This window comes from Rutilus rutilus (genome assembly GCF_951802725.1).
Source record: "Rutilus rutilus genome assembly, chromosome: 23".
NCBI lineage: Eukaryota > Metazoa > Chordata > Actinopteri > Cypriniformes > Leuciscidae > Rutilus > Rutilus rutilus.
The window spans coordinates 24,186,494-24,201,996 of NC_140233.1; the positions used below are offsets into that span (position 1 = coordinate 24,186,494).

Consider the following 15,503-nt stretch of genomic DNA (forward strand, 5'->3'; position numbering starts at 1 on the left):
AACGTAGCCAACTACTGTAAAAATCGAACCCCATTAGCTCATATCAATCAATCCATTATTCATACAGTTAGAGCATAAAGCAGATGTGATGATAGAATTTACACTGGGACAATAGACACGTAAGACAGTTTTTCTTATTTGACATTTTGCTTTTTTGTTTTATTTCTTTGTAAATTTAAATGTTTTATTTTCTGTTTCATTTTCTTTGGGTGTGTATGTGTGCACGTTTAAATGTGCATTTATAATTGTGTGTTTGCATGTGTGTGTGTGAAAGAGAGTGTTTTGTAAAGCTGATGAAGTGAGTGCTCCCAGCATGCATCTCATTCTCACAGTTTTTCAAAACCCAACGCAATGGCTATGTTCGAAATAGCATACTATCCTACTACTCATACTGTTTCTTCAGTATGTATTGTATACTGTGTGAAGTATGTTCATTTTGTGTATGCATGGATTATGACTTACTACATGTGATAAAATGTGCAGTATAGAGCAGTGTGTGAGATACTGTATCCCAAAATGCAATGCGCTCAACTTGACCTTACATTTTAGATTGACAAATCCACTGAAAGTGATATGAACCATGATCCTCCTTTCTCACGTTCTGATCAACAGTGCAAAATAAACATTTATTTTATTTTAGAAATAACTAGATGTCACATAGTTCAATTAAATTACACATGCAATGTAATGAGGCCAAGTGACCACTATGTAGCATACTACTGTTCAAAACATTTATCATTTCATATCTTTTTAACATACTTAAATATATTAGGCACATGCAGTATGCAGTACGTGCTCAAAAAGTACACTAGTATTCCATTTCGAACACAGTCATTGCATGTCCTCCTCAGGCCCTATGAGTGTTTGCAGATGAGAACTCTGTATCATATTTTCCTAGCTTGAATCAAGTATCGCTTTTTTAGGTATATATTTTTGCACTTTCTATTTGCATGGGTACAGACCCCATATGGGTATAGATAATATACACTAAAAAAGCTCAGAAGATAAGCTTAAATTGTGTTTTTGCCTTATAGATACTTCACCACACTGGAAAAAAGTCCAATTAAAGTTTAATTTCATGAAAAAACTTTAGGAGTGTAATTTATTTCCTGTTAACTCTATTTAGGAATCACAGTTGAAATAAAAATCTATGTTAAAACTGATCACTGTGTAGTTTATTAGAACAGTTGTTCTCAACTGGTGGGTCACAACCCAAAAACTATAGTCCCTGGTCTACTTTGGTAAGGATGTGGACAGCCCAATTTTAGCATGGTGTTGGGTCACCATTTAGGTCAAATCAAGACCAGTTACTGTATTAGAAAACTAAATTTTGATTTGATGCTTTGTATGTTATGGATGCTAAGCAGGACCAGCAGTTCTCAGTAGTAGAATGAAAATGTGAGGCTGATCTTAAACAGTAAGTAGTCGTTAATGTAACACACCATTCTCTTGGTGTACTGTAATCTATGCATGACCTGATTTATGAGCCCAGCCCATTTAGGGCTCTTGACAAACCTTTGTGTATTTTTTGTGCACTTTTTACTGTGAAGTGTGCATGGCCTATATCTGCTTAAACCAGAGAAGACTGATCTGAAATTTGTACATGCTGTTGTAGTGGTTCATCATCATGAATGATCAGCTGGTAATGGGTTTGTGGCGTTCTCATTAACATTTTTACAGGCTATTGGGCAACAAATGTTATTCAGGGTGTGTCAAACACGCTTGGTATAGTGTATAACATGTCTTCATTGAAAATGCCTGTCAAAAGCACATGAAACAATAAAAATGTTTAGAAGTAATGAGTAACAGCATGTATTATAACATCATAGTCAATGCTTAACAGATCTTACACATACTCACTGCTTTCAATTCTAAGAATGACTTCCTGCAACATCAATCATCAGTCTAATTCAAAGCAATGCAATTGTGACTATAAAAAAGATGAATGCTATTTTGCTGTAAAAAAATTAAAAATTCCATTTCAGAGTTCTGTTCATTTTACATAATGCATATGTATGCTATTCAAATGGCAGAGAGACTAGTACGTAGGCTCTGTGTAGAGCCAATGGGCCTCATTATGAAGCATGAGCAAAATTAATTTTTGTGTAAATTGTTCGCAAAGCCATTCTGACTCAAATTTACAGATTCATGAATGTGTTCATATTTTGGCATATCGCCAATTAGATTCTTTTGGATGTATGCAATATGTCAAAGTCTGAGAAGGGAGTTTACAAGATCCCACAGCGCACATGTGATTCATGGGTGAGGATTATGTTCATTTTGAATGAGCTTGCATGAATGGGGTTGAGCTGAGGTTGGGTCTTCTCTGATATTAGGGTTAGTTTTTGGTTAGGTTTTTAGAAATTTAGCAGATTTAAGGTGCAGTAAGCGATTTCTGAGAAACACTATTGATATTTGAAATTGACACCCCAAAAAGCACACCACTACCCAATAGAAACACTCCCCTCCCTTTATTGTGCCGCCCTCGAAATAACAAACACACGATGCATTGTCTAGCAACAACAGTATACAACAGCATATCTTGGTTCTATGAAGCATAGCAAAACCAATGTTACTCATGTATTAAGCAGAAACAAAGCAACCTCTGCATCTGTTTTTAGGCCTTGTCACTTATCTCTCCATCACTGGAAAGCTTTTCCAATATAAATGCAGGTCTTAGCTCTTGCCTTCTTTTTCCAATTATATTCCTCTGACATTTTCCTCTTTGGTAATATCTCAGCCATCTCTCTTTCTGCAGTCTTTCTACAAATATTCTGCTTATGATTCTCTCTTCTCCCCATCATGAAGCTTATCATATGCCCTGATTGTTGATTGGCTACAAGAGTGTTGTGGTGCTTTGTAGATTGGTGAATCTCCTATTTACACAGCCAGGACTATGTACAAACACATTTGTTTTCCAGCAGACATAGAACAGACAAAATATTCACCAAAAATTTGTTATTACATTTTTCAACCGCATTGCTCAGAAATCGCTTACTGCACCTTTAATTTGAGCACTGGCAGTATATGTAATGCCTGCTACAGAATGTGCAATTTCGGCAATCCTGTAAGATCATTACAAATCACACTGTACGACATGGATCTAATAAACTTGGGTATGACAAGTATGTATACTGTACGATGATGACATCTATTGAATCGTAGGCTACGACACAAGTTAGTATAGAAGAATAAAACATCATCAGCATGCGCTAATTGTAAACAAATAGAGCAAGATTAATCGCACTTTGACAAATGTGGTTTTTATGTGCGCTGAAAAAAAAAGAGGAAGCGAAAGAGGAGAATATGGACATGGCTAGGAAAAAGAGGCCAACTTGGCAAGCCAATTTTGTAAATGGAGCTTGAGGTAAGTAGCTTAAGTTTTTAGCGTAGTTTTAAGTTTTTGTCACATTGATCAATACGCCACTTTATGTTGCATTTTTATTGGCTAGTAGCAAAAACATTTTGAGATGACACTGACATTCTGACACTGTCAGAAAGTTATCGCAGGCTATCTTTCCTCGTAAGACAGTGACAAAGGCCGCCTTTGAACCTCTCTCACTGTATGACATAGGACCACCATTTCAGAGTCATGAAATCGCCACGATTGGTCATCTTTTGTCTGGGACAGCCCAACATCATACAGTGTGTACCAGGCATTACAGTTGGAGATTGAGAATCGTTAGGGGTAAGGATTGCGATTGAAAGGTTCAAATAGTGGTTAGGTCCGAAGGTTAGGATCCAGAAATTTGGGTTAGGGTTAGTTTAGGGTCATGTAAAGAAATAGAGATTTGAGTTAAGAGTTTAAAATGAATGTTACAGGTTAGGGTTATTTAAGAATAGGAGGTAGGGCCATGGGTTAGGATCAGGGTTGGGGTCAGATGTATGGTTAAGGGTTAGAAGTAGGGATTCAAGGGAGAAATTAAAGTTGAGTTTTAGGCAGAGGTGCTCATTCCTGTTCCTGAAGATCAACCTTTCTATAGAGTTCCAACCTTGATCCAACACACCTGTTTGCGATTATCAAGTGTTCCTGAAGATCCTAATTAGTTGTTTCAGGTGTAATTGAATAGGATTGGAGGGGAACTTTGCAGGAAGATAGATTCCAGGAACAGGAATGAGCACCCCAGGTTTTAAGATGTTGATCCAGGAACACATTCTAACTGGCAAATTAACAGTCACCTTGAATAATGTTCAATGCAACTCTGAATGACACCACATTATTTTATTTTTTTATAGTTTTAATGATATAAAGGCTGTTTATGAGATCCTTTGTTTCTGATGTGCTGGTTTACGTGTAACGCAAATAACAGTATGCATACAAGAATTGTACAAAACATGTATGTAACATAGATTTGGATCACACTTTTCTGTAATAAAATATTGATTGTATCTTTTAAATTAAATAGCTGATGTATTCTTTGACTTCATTGACCATGTATTTACATTTATGATACTGAACTCAAAAAGTTACAGCTTTACTTGAACTTGACTAGTTTCGTTATGGTCAAAGGCAGCATTAGTATAAGCATTTTCCTGCAGGTCATCACTACTGCTCTTGACCGTCTCCATTTTTATGACACCATCCTGGTCTGGATGTTTCTCCCATGCCTTGCCAAAGTCTCCCAAATCCTAATAGAAGCAAAGAAAGGTTCAGTGTGCATTCAGACAACTCAAAGGCACATTCTAAAAGACGCTCTGTACCTCTTTGTCTGTGTGTATGAATCTCTCAGAGCAGAAGCAGATCACGTCCTTCATTGATCGAGTCATACCTGGCTTCAACTTTTTGGGGTCCATTGGTCCTGCAGACACCAGAATTGTAGTTATATACAACAATTTATCTAATTTCTCAAAATAAAACTCCTTACTCAGTTCACCCAGACCATTTATTGTGCAGAAAACTGGTACATACATACAGAAAGCATACTGGTTGTAATGTCAGGGTGAATTAACATTGCTCACATTGTTGGACAACTTGGCTTATCCTGTCACAGTTATATACTGTAATATGGAGGAAGTAAGACAAATATTATGGCTGTGTCCTAATTCACACAATATGCGTCCTAAATAATATGCAAGATAATATGACGTTGGAGGTGGTAAGACATATCCTACTTCTGACCTCAAAGTGTTGCGGTCATGCTGTGCTGCAAAAAAACACAGAATTTGGAATTCTCCCATCTCCACTTGAAAACAACCATTGGAATTTCATTTTAGTCACTGTCATCTAGAAAGGGACGTCAAATGATGCTTCTATTTGAAATCAGAGTTGATCGATCTGCCCCAACTTTGTCCAACGTTAAGCATCGTACCAGTGGGCATTTTCAAGTAGGGAATGGGGAAATTTCAAGTTATCTGAAAAGCAGATTTAATGCATCCCAAATCAAAATATGTTCAAAATAGTATGCCAAAGCTCTGAAAGTGGCTAATTTCTTCTTAAATTCTCAAATTGCTAAAATGATGACTGTTGTAAAACTACAGATAGTCCCATCCCCAAATCATCCCATTGGTTGGCCCAGTGTTGTTGTCAGGCAGGTGTTTGTTTCTCATACAATGGCATAATTTGCTGCTTAGCTGCCATAGTTGAATGCATCTTTGGAGAAATGAACTAGCTAGTCACGTTTGTTTGACGAGATGGTAGTAACTTTGTCACACATCCATTGTTGAACCATGCTGGTTTTAACAATATAGAACTGTCATTAATTATGTAACGGGAACGAGCATTGCATCAGTTTCTGACGCTACAGGGGAAACTCAGTTTCTCCAAATACTGAAGCCTGATTGGATCACATCTGTGCACCTGCACAGACAGATGGCATTTCATGCCTTCAAAACGGGCAGGGCCGATTATCTAGATGATTCGGCGCTGGATGCCATATTGTCAGAATATTTCGACTATGATCTCAGGTTCTGCTTTGGGCTGGGGCTGAGCAGGTGTAGATGTTGGCCTAGTGTGCTGCTGAGTCGGCGGCTTGGGTGACTGAAGCAGCAGCAGAACTAGCCATCTTCGGGAGGAAGGGGCACATGGCTTGCAATGATTTCTTGGCCGCTGTAAAAGGTTTAGCAAAGCCAACCACAGCAGAACCAAACCGGCCCGCTGGGGATACAGGGGAGTGAAGGAGGGCTGTCTTGTCGGTGTCCTTGATTTCCATCCTTGAAGTTCAAACAAAGGTGGCGCTCAAGGACCACCAGAATGGCCTTTGCATGCTTTTAAGTTCTCAATTGTTTACGTTCACTTAAAACATAACTGACTCTGTTTACGTGAATACTTGCCAAAACCGGCATTTTGACATTATTTTGTGTGCATTTGACTGTTTGGGCACGATATGCAGTGAAAAAGAACTATATTTAGTACTGCGAGGCAGCTTTATGTTTGCACACTTTGGGTGTGAGCACAAAATCTGTGGGAATGAGTAAAATTATGCGCAATATGCATAATTTTATACACGATAGAATATACAAAACCAGCTGCCATTTCTCGCTCTCTCATCTCTCCAACAGCGAGTTGACACAAAAACCAGCCTCCTTTCACTCACTTGTCTAAAACATCAACAATATTCATCTTGAGCGAATGAAACGGCAAATGTCGGAGAGATGAGAGAGGGAAAAAAGTGCAGCTGGTATTGTGTATTCTGCGGAAAATTTATATTGGAAGCGTTTTGATATTACATTACACTATATTGCACTTAGTTTATTATTTCAGATGCATTTTTAAAAGACTACAATTAAAAAATGTATATATTTTATATAAAATTCAACCTGCCAATGTGGCTTGTAGGAGTGACTGCATTACATGCCATTGGTGAAATCCACCTGCATTTGGTGGGTTGGCGGATGTTAATGTCAAGCCCTTCTTCTAACCACAGGTCAAAATCTGTAGTTCCAACCACACAAATTTGCAATACTGTTCGGGAATGTTCGTTTGAGCTATTCTTTTGGGAACACCGAATCGTTGACGACAGAACTAGCGACCATAGATGGTTTGGGTAAACATTGAGGCCCTTTGCTGTTGTCTCAGCCACCTGTATGAAGAGTGTGTGTACATCTTGTTTTTATGTGTTTTATGTGTGTTTTTTTAAAGAACTATTTAAATTAGATGCATTTTTAAATTGGACTGCATTCTGACGCTATCGATATGACGGTATTTAATATTCGTACTTTGGTTTGCCTTTTTTTGGCTCTGGGAAATAGTCTTTTGGAGAGTTGGGCTTGTGAACCGAGGCCATGCCCACCCTTCATCACCAATAACCAGCTAGAGCTCTTGGAGTTGTGGCTTTCAGCTTCGGGTGGATTTGTTCCTGACGTCTATCTGTCGGAAATCAATTTTAAGATCAGGAAGAGAGGTCGCAGAGGAGGTGCAGTGACATACCTGCAGTGAAAATGGGAAACGTCCGCTCTTTGGTTAAAAAAGTGGATGAATTGTCTGCTCTTGTGCGGTATGAACACAGAAGCGCTGCGCTGTTACACTGTGAACTCACTCAGAGGCCCATACAGAAGAAAATGAATAGTTGAATAAAGTCATTATTTTAGTTTTTTTTGCGCACAAAAAGTATTCTCGTTGCTTGATAAACTTATGGTTGAGCCACTGTAGTCACTTTGACTATTTTAAACATTGTCCTTTCAAACTTTCTGGCCCGGCAAGTTTCGATCCCATAGAAGCCTATGGAGGAGTGATCCAGTTCTAAGATTTAATCAAAAATATCTTAATTTATGTTCCGAAGATGAATGAAAGTCTTACGGGGTTGGAACAACATGAGGGAGAGTAATTACTGACAGAATTTTCTTTTTTGGGTGAACTAACCCTTTAAGTGATTATCAGTTTTAAGGAAAACATATTTAGCAAGAGGATAATGCTAATGGAGCTGCTTTGAAGGATGAGACAGCACCAAATATATCGGACCCAACAGCAAAACCACAACATGTAATTGTTATTATTTGTTTCATATGCCAAGAAATTAGCCAGGTACAGTACCAGTTTATTCATTAATCAAATGGACAGTAAAAAAATAAAATTAAAATAAAGATTTGTGTAAAAAGATTGATGTATGACTTCTTAAAAATAACTTTGATAGGACTATTCGCAGCTCTCAGATTCTTCGGTATGAATGGTCTTTATCTCTGAGAGCAGCAGATTTTTTATTGTTAGATATACAGTAAATAGCTCAAGGTGTTTTGTTGCTGCCAGTATGTGATTGAATAGATGAGCCGAACATGCTCCAAGTTTGAGCCACTGTTTGGCGGTGCAACATCCGTTCCCCCAACTTGAGCTTCTGTCTCGACAGAAAGTCCGCTGCGATTTTCACGTCCCCTGGAACGGCTCTCAGCGAAAGAAACCTGTCTTGAGCCCAAAGGAGGAGGCGGTGCGCATTCCTGTCGAGGGTGCGCGACTGCGAGCCTCCCAGGTGATTTACATGGGACACCACTGCCATGTTGTTCGTCCTGACAATGACATGACAGCCCATCAGGGCCGGGAGAAAATTATCCAGGGCCAGAGAGACGGCTTGCAACTCGAGGCAATTTGTGTGCCATGAGAGAAGCTCGCCCGTCCAAATAGCGCATACCAGTAGGCCCTCAAAGACCACACCCCAACCAGTCAAAGAGGCGTCCGTCGTGTTAACCTGGCGCCGGCAAACTACACCCATCTTGACCCCCTGAAGTAAAAAGGGGAGTCTTTCCACCTCCAAAGAGCGCAAAGGCAACTGCGCGACACTCTCAGCAGGCGGAAGGCAGACCAAGAAGGGCGGATGCCCCTGAGTTTCAAACCAGAGGTTTAGTATAATGCCACCTTTATACTCAAAAACATCTATAGAGGATGCATTATTACCTTATTCAAATTGAAATGAGTTACCATTTTAGAAGGTTCAGACACAGGCCTCTGTTCGGGCTGATTCAGAGTTGTTTATGATCAAAGTTATATAATCCCACTTTAAGTTACTTTTGGGTGCAATAACTTTTACATTGAATGTCAAGTCTGGGTTTTAGCAAAAAAAAAAGGGTATGTGTCCAAAAAGTTACATGACATAGCCTTAATCGTTTATATCTCTGGTTCACCCCAAACAAAGATAAAACCTTACAGTAATATCACAAAATCTGGATTCCATAAGTATGTAATCATGTCAGTGCAATTTAGACAAGTCCAATGGATTCATAGACCCAGAAAACATGGGGTTGGACACCAAGATTACTTGGCTAGGTCAAAAATAATGAAGGAGTTAGGATATTTTAAGGGCTTCCTCCCCATCTTAGATGCCATCTGGAAAATTACACCTTTCTAGTGGTCAAACTTTGGTAAACTTTTAGTATGTTATTAAGGAATACTAAAAAAAAAAAGCTGAGAAACCTTTGTTAGATTTTTTTTAGGGTTAGGTGTTTTTTTCCCCATATATGCAGTATATCTATAATGAAATGTTGCTCTCACCTGTCAGCAGTGTGATAAGTAGGCCTGCTGCTATAGTGCCAATAAAGCCCACTGCACTATAGTACAGATAGGACATGGAGTACCATGAATCAGCCAGCCAATACCTGAACACAAGACAGAGACAATTTACATCATATTAATTCTATTCAATACACATTTATTTGTATAGCGCTTTTCACAATACACATCGTTTCAGTCCACATTACAGTTTGGAGTGATCTGTCATCAGAGGTAACTGTCTAAGTAATGTATTTCAGAAATGTACATATACAAAATCAAAGTCAAAATCACAATGTAATAATTTAAGGCAGAAACAATGAGCTCATTGAAGTAATGAATACTTAACAAATGATTATATGATATTATAATGAAAGTGCAGCATGTTTACATTTGTACTGTAAAAAATAGGATTGTCAATAGATTTTTATATTATATTATAAGACTTCTTCAATCATGACAACTCTTGAAATAGTTTTAGCATCTTATACAAAATGGCAAAGTTAAAGTATTTGGTCTTGCTGGATTACATCTGCTACACTGCTGCTGCAGAGCAAGTACTGACTAAAGGTCCTTGCACACTGAGGGCCCTATTTTAACGATCTGAAACGCAAGTAACTTTGTGGGCGGATCTCGGGTGCTGTTGCTATTATACCGGCGGGATAAATGACTCTTGCGCCCGACGCAAATCTAAAATGGGTTGGTCTGAAGTAGCTTCATTATTCATAGGTGTGGTTTGGGCGTAACGTGAAATAAACCAATCAGAGCAACATCTCATATTCCCTTTAAGAGCAGGCGCGCTTGTTCTATAGCGGATTCCTATTATAACGGCGGATTTGCCAGACGCACGCCAGGAGCGGTTCAAGGCCGAGGAGACCGACGTTCTCGTCAGGGCCGTAAAACACAGAGAAGTAACGTTGGAGATGGAGAAACACACCCAAATTAATTTCGGTTAAACAGGCGTATGATAATTTGGGTAAATGTGTAAGCTAGATGTATGCTTTTATAATAAACTGTCTATCTATCTATCTATCTATCTATCTATCTATCTATCTATCTATCTATCTATCTATCTATCTATCGTAATAATGTATGATTTGCAAAAATGAAAACTGCTGCTTCTGTGTAGATGAGAGAATCGAAGTGTATGCACGTTGTGCACACGCTACATTGATTATGGCCAAGCATGCGCCCTTAAAATAGCATATAATAACATGCGCAACACGCCACTGACTTTAAACTAGTTTTTTTTCGGTCAGTGGCGGAATTGTTTTCTAAACCTGTAAAATAGCATGAGGGAACGTTTGCGCCGGAACACGCCTCCTCTTTGCGCTGAACCGCCCCGGGGAGCGCAAGTGTATTTCTTAGTTAACCGACGTGCGTCTGTGGAGGGAAAAGTCAGCTTTGCGCGGGTGCAAAATAGTAATGATACATGCGTCGGTGTACAAAGTCAATTACGCTGGGTGCAAGATAGGGCCCTGAGTCCGAAATTTTCGTATGCGTTTTTTCGTATTCGTCATTCAGTGTCTCTGAATTGTCAAAACACCTATCAAAATGCTTGCTACGGATGCAAAAAACGCAGAAAATAAAACCTGATCCGAATTTTTATGACGGACGAAAGTTTCGGAGGCAGTGTGTAAGCGTGATTGACATAACGTGAGGTCGTATTTATTTTTTAACGTGCGGAAATTTCGGACGAGAATTTCGGACTCAGTGTGCAAGGACCTTTACTGTCAACAGATACACAGACACACTTCTGTGAGCATGTAAGATATGCTGCTGCTGCATAAATAGACATACATATATCCTGTAGCAGATCTAGGCAGGTGGAGCTGGGGGAGGTGGAGGGGTTCAGAGGAACTATTCAGAGGATAGTGTTCTTCAGGACTACCCTACAACAAACACTGCCTGCAGGATTAGCAGAGGCCAATCAGTTTGTGCCATGCGGCAATGATGTAATTGCTTGCAGACTGCATGTTAAGATCCTGCACCCTCCAGAGTTTCATGACTGAACTAGATATTTATTCCTTATAAAAAGGATAGAAATATTCACTGTCAGAATATGTAATAATTAACTTTAATTTTATGTTGGTCATTATTTCTAGTCTGAGATAATATTTTACAGAAATTGCATTCTTATTTTCTAGGACAACTGAGTGCACTCTTGTACCCCATGAAATGGTTTGACAAACACAAATTTCTTTCCACAAAAGTGGAGATGGTCCTCACTGCAGAACACGAATCCAGGAGGAGGAGTTGGATCCAGATTACATATACAGTACCTAAACCTACCCATCTCCACCCCCTGATCCCTAAACCCACCCCTAAACCTACCAATCTCCACCCCTTAGATCTGGATCCAACTCCGCCCCCTGGATCTCGTGTACTGCAGTGAGGTGCTACTGCAAAAGTGGGGTCTTCTGTATTTTAACTTTAGAAGAATGATAAAAGCACATTGCACCTGTCAGAGGAGAGAGCGCTCACGGTGAGTGATGTTTGGTTGGATCCATCAGTTGTGATGCTGAAGTTGCAGCTTGCAGTGCTGAGTTCGAGAGGATGTGTGTTATTGCTGGGTGCTGGATAAATGAAAGCCCCCACACCAACCCAGAATGAGAGACTGATGCCCACAATCAATCCACCAAATGCCCCCTAAAGATAAAGACCACAAATCACAAAGGATGTGAACAATACACAATTAAAAAGTAATTCATGTTTTATTTTGCATGAAAATGTGCATGTAAAAATTACATGAAAAAATATTTCAATGCTTTTGCATTCTCTGGCAAAATTCGTGCGTTCCATGAGAAACTTGAGTTTGCCCACAAAATCTTTGTGTTCCTTCGCAAAAACATTTACTTTTACTCCCATGTCATATATTTTTCCCATCAGGCTCTGTAAAATTTTTTTATACTCATTCATATTTTCTATTTAAATGGAGATAAATAGGGGAAATTGCTTTGGTTAAAATTGTATCTCAAGCTTATGAAAATTTAAAAAACAAGATTTCTGTCTTATTGATTTGTATATTATACTATATAGAAAAAATGATATAGACTTCATAGAAAAACATTTTCTAGCCCTAGCTTTAATATAAAATGCTGCATAAATACAATTTTTTTTCAAAAACCTCTTCAACAATTACCAGCTATAATATTTAAAATTGTACAAAGTAAAATTAGGAGATTTTACCATTATGAAACATTAAATATTGCATTTGATGTATGAGCAACATGTCACTTAAAATTGACAGTTCAAAGTTGACAAATGAAGTATTCTTTTAAAATGTAATGTCATTGGTAAAAATAAAACGTTTATACATTTTGTTTGCTGTTGTTTCAGATGTCTCTAGTAGGCTACTCCACAATCCAACCATTATACATGTCTGTACCCTCCTTCACAAGTCTGGTATGAAAGTTTAGATTAACCTTAAGGTTAGTGACAGGAAACAGGATTCCAAGAGAAAACAGGCCCAGCATTGGGCCTCCGCACATGCCATGGATACTGAGGGCCGCCTGAGGCACGAGAGGAAAAAGATACTCAACGACAGGAAATTAAGCAGGAACAGATAAATGAAAATCCCATGAGCCACATACCTGCACAATTCCTCCCATATATGAAGCACCCACGGCCATAGTAGTGCAGGCCACCCCAAACACCACACCTGAGCATCAGCAGACAATTAGTCAGTGTAGTAGTATTAACGAAATTAAGTAGTTCTTGCTTAGTCAAGCATCACTACTATTCTTATATTTAGGGTTAGTAATTTGAACAAACCCCTAACCCTAAGTATGAAAATTTGGCACATCGCACACCATTTGTGCAATGAGGAGAGTTAGTTTAAAAGTTTTCACCTTATGAATAATAAAAAATACAAAATAAACATTAGAAGCAATATCTAAAGAAAAGGAACATGCATCAATGGCGACGAGTTTTGCGCAATAAACTGGACCACTAGATTAAGGCATTTCTAATCTTGTTGTCAATTCATTACAGTAGATCTTGATGTGAAATCATATGGTTCATCAACTTCCCTTTGTGAAAAAGAAGTGTACTGAACTGTATTAAATGTGTACTTACAGTAATCTTAAAAGTATATTTAAAAAAACTGTACTTGCATATAATATCAAATTAATCAAACAAAAGCCACTTAAGCACTTAAAGAGAGTGCACTTTCATAACTGTTTCATAACACATGTAACACTCCTCAAAAGTGAACTTTGTAATAATGTAAAATTTAAAAGTACATTTTAAATCATTATGTTTTAATAATCTTTTGTCGTGCTTTAAAGTAGAACACTTATCTTGATGCGTTGACTAACATACTAAAGCACATTTAAAGTACTTGCAGAATTGCAATGAAATATATTTAAAATGTACCAAATTACAACTTCATCATTTCAAATTGAGTTTACATTAAAAGTTCTCTTTTTAAAAGTTTTCTTAAGCACAGTGTTCTCCAAGATAATTCAAATCTGTAAATATCACTCATTTATGGTGAAATGATCATTTTTTGATGTTCCAAGTGCTGAGTGTTTAAAGGGATACTCCACTTTTTTCGGAAATATGCTCATTTTACATCTCCCCCAGAGTTAAACAGTTGAGTTTTACCGTTTTAGAATCCATTCAGCCGAACTCCGGGTCTGACGGTACCACTTTTAGCATAGCTTAGCACAGATCATTGATTCTGATGAGTCCAGTAGCATTTCTTTCAAAATGACCAAAGAGTTTCAATATTTTTCCTATTTAAAACTTGACTGTTCTGTAGTTAAACCGTGTACTAAGATCGACGGAAAATGAAAAGTTGCGATTTTCTAAGCCTATATGACTAGGAACTATACTCTCATTCCGGCGTAATAATCAAGGAACTATGTGGCTGTACCATGGGTGCAGCAGGCGTAATGATATGACGCAGCGCCTGAAAATAGGTCTAATAGGTTAGACAAACTTAGTCCCGGTCACGTTGGAAGAAGTTACCGAGCTGGGGACTATTTTCAGGCGCTGCGTCATATCATTACGCCTGCTGCACCCATGGTACGGCCGCACAGTTCCTTGATTATTACGCTGGAATGAGAGTAGTTCCTAGCCATATAGGCTTAGAAAATCGCAACTTTTCATTTTCCGTCGATCTTAGTACACGGTTTAACTACAGAAGAGTCAAGTTTTAAATAGGAAAAATATTGAAACTCTTTGGTCATTTTGAAAGAAATGCTACTGGACTCATCAGAATCAATGATCTGTGCTAAGCTATGCTAAAAGTGGTACCGTCAGACCCGGAGTTCGGCTGAATGGATTCTAAAACGGTAAAACTCAACTGTTTAACTCTGGGGGAGATGTAAAATGAGCATATTTCCGAAAAAAGTGGAGTATCCCTTTAACTTCTCCAATGATTTCTAGACCAACTCATATGAGTGTTCAGCTGCTCGGGTTTTGCTTTGGTTCACTCTGCCTTTTGTTTGACCTACTTCTGCCAGTTAAAACGTCAGACGTTTCTTGGTGAAATCTGGAGATCCAATGATCTGTTGCGTTTCCATTTCTGCCCATATAAAGTGGCAGAACGAGCTGTTTTCAGCTCAGGCTGTTTTGTAGGGTTTTTTCCGCCGTGACTCATAATGGTGTAATACTGTCAGTACTGATCCACTGAGACAAGTCTTTTCAGAGATAAATCTGCTCTTAAGCCATAAGACACAATTAATATTCTCATTATGAGAATCCTCCATTAAAGTCCTTAAAAAGATTGAACACATTGGGTGTATTTACACAGTGCTTTACTGATCCAGTTGGCTGCTCGGTTGGACAGATCTCCAAAACACTGGCTCACAAAGTCCTCATACATAACCGTGGCTAAAGCATTGATACTGGCAGCTACTGTGCTGAAAAAGAGAAACAGAACATGATGTCCCCTTTTTATAGGTCAGAGAAGTATTGCTCAGCTATATGAAAAATATGTTAAAAACCATTTAACGGCAGAGTTCACACAAAAATGAATACTCTGACATTATTTACTCACTAACTTTCTTGGAAATGTCTTTGAAATCGAGAAATGAAAAATACAACAAATCTGTACGATACAACCAATCTTTAAAACAAATTT

The 15,503-nt window shown here is 38.4% G+C and overlaps 1 protein-coding gene across 1 annotated transcript in view; it reads right to left on the reverse strand.

Moving 5' to 3' along the window:
* Positions 1–180: 180 nt before the first annotated feature.
* The window catches only part of slc5a12 (solute carrier family 5 member 12), a gene marked incomplete at its 5' end in the record, with an annotated part of 31,514 nt that continues 16,191 nt past the window's right edge, over positions 181–15,503 (reverse strand). The window contains 7 exons of the mRNA XM_084397675.1: positions 181–4,629; positions 4,702–4,799; positions 9,416–9,519; positions 11,874–12,061; positions 12,838–12,924; positions 13,006–13,073; positions 15,170–15,282. Of these exons, the coding sequence (XP_084253801.1) occupies positions 4,468–4,629; positions 4,702–4,799; positions 9,416–9,519; positions 11,874–12,061; positions 12,838–12,924; positions 13,006–13,073; positions 15,170–15,282 (820 nt within the window). The 3' untranslated portion in view covers positions 181–4,467. The remainder of the gene's footprint in view (positions 4,630–4,701; positions 4,800–9,415; positions 9,520–11,873; positions 12,062–12,837; positions 12,925–13,005; positions 13,074–15,169; positions 15,283–15,503) is intronic.